Source organism: Urocitellus parryii, chromosome 3 (genome assembly GCF_045843805.1).
Source record: "Urocitellus parryii isolate mUroPar1 chromosome 3, mUroPar1.hap1, whole genome shotgun sequence".
Classification (NCBI taxonomy): domain Eukaryota; kingdom Metazoa; phylum Chordata; class Mammalia; order Rodentia; family Sciuridae; genus Urocitellus; species Urocitellus parryii.
In genome coordinates, this window is record NC_135533.1 from 213,736,335 (window position 1) to 213,741,873 (window position 5,539).

Consider the following 5,539-nt stretch of genomic DNA (forward strand, 5'->3'; position numbering starts at 1 on the left):
GTTTCAACATGTAGTTTAAAGTTTCCCTAAAAGAGTACATACATCTACTTTGAAGGCTTTAAATTGCTATGCAACATTACCTGAGAGACAAACATTACTAGTTTTTTTAAGTTCATTATTACAATAAACATGGCAAAATCCTCGTGCACTGATTCATAGCATATAAGTGAGATTTCATATAATATGTGGATACACAAGAATTGTATGACCTCTGTGTTAATCACCTTTCTGTTACTGTGACAAAATGCCAAAGAAAAAATCGCATAAAGGAGGAAAAGCTTATTTTGTCTCATACCTTCAGAGATTTCAGTCCCTTGTCAGCTGGCTTCATTGCTTGGAGCTGGAGGTGAGGCACAGCATCATAGAAGAAGGGAATGGCAGGGGAAAGCTGCTCACCTCATATCAGCCAGGAAGAAGAGACGGAGGAAGGGAGGGAGGTCGGGAGGGAGGGAGGAAGAGAGAGAGAGAGAGAGAGAGAGAGAGAGAGAGAGAGAGAGAAGAGAAGAGAAGAGAAGAGAAGAGAAGAGAAGAGAAGAGAAGAGAAGAGAAGAGAAGAGAAGAGAAAAGAAAGGAAAGGAAAGGAAAGGAGGGACCGAGGGAAGGAAGGAAGGGAGGAAGGAAGGGAGGGAGAGAGGGAGTGAGGGAGGAAGGAAGAAAGGAACAGAAATTGGCTAAGAAAAAGTTGCATGCCCCAAAGGCCCTCCCACAAGAACCCCCTCCCTCCAGATATGTGGCCCCTCCCACAGTTTCTCACACCTCTCTGACGTCCACTGAGCTCTGAGTTCATCTGTGGATTAATCCACAGATGAGGTCCGAGCTCTCGTGGACCAACCATTTCTCACCCAGCATCTGAACACAGCCATGCTTTGGACCAAGCCTTCAACACAGGAGTCTTTAGGAGACAGAACAGATTCAGACTGTGCCAGTTTCCAAACAGATATTCACATTCAATGTTCACACAACTACAATGTTGAAAATTTCAATTAAAAGTCCCCATTTATCCCTCCCAAAGAATGACAGCCATCAATCTGCTATTAAATATCTTGATATATAAAATCCAAAAAATTACAAAAATATTATTAATAATGCAGTATTTACAGATTTATTTGCTTCATTTTATTGCATTTTCCTAACTACTTATCAAATGGAGGTCAAAATTCCTGAGATTAGACTGTTCTATTGTGGAGCCTCCTCAGGGCATTTTTAATGTCCCTGTTCCTCAGGCTGTAGATAAAGGGGTTCAGCATGGGGGTGACCACAGTGTACATCACTGAGGACACCACATCTTTCTTGGGGGAGGATGACACAGCTGAACCAAGGTGTGCTCCAATGCCTGTTCCATAAAATAAGCAAACAACTGACAGGTGAGACCCACAGGCAGAGGAGGCTTTGTACTTCCCACTCAAAGATGGGATCTTCAAAATGGAGGAAACAATTTCATAGTAAGATAAAAGGATCCCTAAGACCGGGAGAAAACCATAGATGGCACCAAGAAAATACTTGATCATGTTACCAGAGAAGTTGTCAGAACAGGAAAGACTAAGGACTTGAGTAGGGTCACAGAAGAAATTAGAAATGTCCACCTCTGTGAAGCGGGTAAACTCTAATGCAATCAGAATATGAAGCTGGGATTCAAAAAGTGCAAACAACAAAGACATCAAAACTAAGAATCCACACAGATGAAGGTTCATAATGACTGGATAATGCAGGGGGTGACAGATGGCCATGAAGCGGTCATAGGCCATTACAGTCAGAAGCAGATCATCCATGCATGCAAATATGACAAACAGAGACATCTGTGTCAGGCAGCCCACATAGGAGATGGCTCTGCTGTGAGTCTGAATGTTCGTGAGCATCTTTGGGACCGTGGTGGAGATGAAGCCCATGTCAGCCAAGGACAGGTTGGAGAGGAAGAAGTACATGGGGGTGTGTAGATGGGGGTCAGAGCTGACAGCCAGGATGACAAGCAGGTTCCCAAGCACTGTGACCAGGTACATGGACAGGAACAGTCCGAAGAGGATGGGCTGTAGGTTCGGATCTTCTGAGAAACCACAAAGATGAAATTCTGATATGATTGTTAGATTTTTTTCTTCTATATTATTTGTACACCTTTTGAAATAAATGGGAAAAAAAGAAACATGTAAACAGGCACCCACAGTTCTGTATGTATTTTGAACTCATATATTCACATATTAAGTATTCACACTTGTGGATTATACCCTTCAGCAGTATTTCTCATTGTGATAAACCCAACTATCTTGGAACTCTCGTACTATTGGTTTCTTTGTTTTCCTGCTCCTTCTACATACATCTGCTTTACAGACACTCAACAATGTTATAAGGCCAATAACATAAGCCAGATGTTGTGGTGCAGACCTGTAATTCCAGTGACTCAGGAGGCCGAGATAAATTCAGGGGCAGCCTCAGCAATTTGGCAAGGCTTTAAGCAACTTTGTGAGACCTTGTCTTAAAATTAAAAAATAAAAATAAAAATGGCTACTGATGTGACACAGTGGGCAAGCACCTTGGTTTCAATCTCCAGTACTACACACACACACACACACACACACACACACACACACACATGCACACACAAAGACCCATAACATTACACACAAGCTCCCAATCACAGTAAAAGACAGCCTGGATAAAGAATAATATCATTTATTCTCTGTTTCTTTTAAGAAAGAAATAAACAGTAAGCAATCGCCTTTTCACTTTCAGAAGAAACAATTATTAAAAAGTAATTTAAGAAGCACTCAAATGTATCTATTTTTATCTGAAACCATGGCATGATGCTCCTATACATAGAATATTTAGAAAACATTTACAAGACTTAAGACTGTAGATACTGATACTAAATTAAAGTTGATAGCTCATAATCAAAACTGTGTTATGGGCCAATTTCCTCCCAGCGACTTCTCATTAATCTTGGATTTCTGATTTCCCTCCTTTTTGCAAGTAAATATCCACTCAAATGTAGTTTGCATTTTATGAATACTTATTTGTAATTCCTATTCTTGGATTTGGTGAACTTCAAATTTTTATAAACATTTTTAGAAAATACACAAATGTATCACATCCCTGACAGCAAATACAGAATTAGTGCACACTGCACTGGTCACTGGTCAAAGCATAATGAAATGTTGAGAATCTTTTTGAACATTTTCCTCAACACTGATTCACCTGCACCCTCTATCAATGCAGCACCACATCTGTGGTAAGGACAGATATGTGGGACTTTTCTTTCTAGATTCTCTGTTCTTTAGTGAGCTGGTAATGCTCTTTCACTGTTTCTCTGATCACAAAGTGAATCCTTTTCAGGAAGGACTTTGACCCCAGGCAAAGCTCCAAACTCTAGATTTCATTATCAAACTTAATTCCCTGGGTTTTGATCAGATAGACATATTCATGACAATTCTTCCTGAAACATGGATTGCAGTTCATTTACTTCAACAACCTGAAGGAAACTCAGGTTCGTTATTTCATCACCTTTCACTAGGATATAATTTGGAAACAAGGCAAAGGAGAAAAATGCCCAAAATAATGTAAGCACATCTGACAATTTTCTCTTTTATAACATGGTGACAATATTTTCCCATTTTATATACTTTATAATCTTTTTAACACAACTTTTTAAATCCCTGGGTCTAGGAATGTCACTCAATTGTAGATAACTTGTCTGCCATGTAAGCCGTGGCTTTTAATCTCTGAATTTTTTATTATATTTACCAAATATTAACAACATACAGGGCATCCTTTATCTGTTTAATCCTTTCTTGATGCAGTTGCCTCAATTACAACTCAACTCAGAAGACAAGGCCTAAGCTAAGAGAATCCATACCCTGTTCTTTATCACAGCAATGGAAATTTAGCCCTCAGGGCTTAAAACTGAATTCTCCACCTCTGGGTGACATGCACCCCTTCTGCTCATTGTTCCCAACAATCCAAAACAGAGCAGAGGTACAGAGGTCTTAGCTACAGGTCCAACCCAGGTGCACTTTAAAATCCTTTCTAGACTACTGAGTAGTAATAAAATCAAGACCTGAACTTCAGAATGCTTTTGAGATCAGGTTGATGTCAAGAATGAGGAACGTGTGTACAGCTGCAGGGATATCCTGGGGTGGCGAGAGAGGATCTATACTGAATGAGTGTCTGTCTTCCCTTTCTCTGAATTCACCCTGATTTCAGACATTCTTCCTATAATTGTAACATCAGATGCCACCCACTGGTCTGTCCTGTGCTCCACCAAAAACCTCCAAACTGAAGTGCCCAGTGAAGGAGGGTCTCATCCTGGAGTGACAGGGAAGGGGAATGCCTAAGTTCACAGGGGACAAGGCCACCTGGCAGGATCCTGCCCAACCTGCTCAAATGTTCTGTCTCTAATCAAACCTCAATTCAAACAGGTCTTCAGATTTTCAACCTAAAATCCTACCACAAATTACATAAAAATATTATGCTTCTTTCTTTCCTGAAAAATAAAAGTGATGTGGCACTTTTGACATTGGGAAAACTATGGGAAACAATGCTTCATACAGTTCAAACTCCATCATAAATTGAAACAATCTATATAGAATGCAAAGACAGAGTCTGGAGCTCAGAAATATACCAATAATAAGAGAGACAGAGTAGAGGCAGAAGTCAGGAGAAGGAAGGAGGGGGGACTGAATGGAGGAAGGGAGGATTGATCAAATTATGCTATATACATGTATGAATATGCCACAATGAAACCCACTACTCTGTGTCATTAATATAGGCAAATAAAAATATTTTAAAAAATAAATTTTGATCAGATAGACATGTATTTGAATCCTGGATATTATTTTTTTCCAATTCTGCCAGAGGGGTTAATTAGTTAAGAAGATCTTATCATTTAAAAACACTCAGCATGTATAAAATGCCCACACCCATGACTGGCACACAACAGTGCTTAATTATTATTAAACAAAAAGGTTAATTTCAGTAGTAAATTTAATCAAGCTAAAAATTTGTAAAAGTCAATTAATATTGGCTCATGATGTGATGGACACTATCCTCATCCTCATCATCACCTTCATAAATGTCTTGGAGAGCTTAGGAAAGGGTTCAGAGGGACCTACTTTCGGTTTTGGTCTGAGAGCTGTCCATGGGAAGTAGAACCAGGGTGGGAGGAAAGCAAGACTCTGAATGAGATTTCTAGGACCCCACAACAACCAAAATCATAAACTTCACATTCCTGGTAACTGAAATTTGACCCATTCTTTTTCCCCCATCTGCTCTCCCAAAATGCATGTCTGTCCCGGTGATGAGGAAACAATGCTTCATACAGTTCATACTCCGTCATTCACCTCTCTCAGCACTTACTGATTTGCACTGGGACTCTGGTGGGTCATGGCCAAGGAGTGAAGATCCAGAGCCCATCTTATGCCTGGTACTCAATGAAGGCTCAGGCTCTGCCCCAGGATTTCTATCCATGCAGTCTCAGATAGGAGCTTCCTGAAGCAGACCAACCATGGAAGGAGGAGGCACAGGGATGGAGCCCACTGGACTTGGAGCCATC

At 40.4% G+C, this 5,539-nt stretch overlaps 1 protein-coding gene across 1 annotated transcript; it reads right to left on the bottom strand.

The window, feature by feature from the left end:
- Window positions 1–1,166: 1,166 nt before the first annotated feature.
- LOC144253926 (olfactory receptor 7E24-like) lies at window positions 1,167–5,127 on the bottom strand. The gene is made up of 2 exons (XM_077796576.1): window positions 5,100–5,127; window positions 1,167–2,041 (listed from the first exon to the last, which is right to left on the bottom strand). The coding sequence occupies exons 1-2, from the start codon at window positions 5,125–5,127 to the stop codon at window positions 1,167–1,169; spliced, it is 903 nt and encodes a 300-aa protein (XP_077652702.1).
- Window positions 5,128–5,539: the final 412 nt, after the last annotated feature.

What these genes read in the sequence shown, in the direction of transcription:
- LOC144253926 (XM_077796576.1), bottom strand. Translation starts at nt 5,127, where the DNA reads ATGGACAGCTCTCAGACCAAAACCGAAA. An exon ending in CTCTCAGACCAAAACCGAAA is followed by an intron (nt 2,042 to 5,099) that starts GTAGGTCCCTCT and finishes GTGGTTTCTCAG; the next exon opens with AAGATCCGAACCTACAGCCC.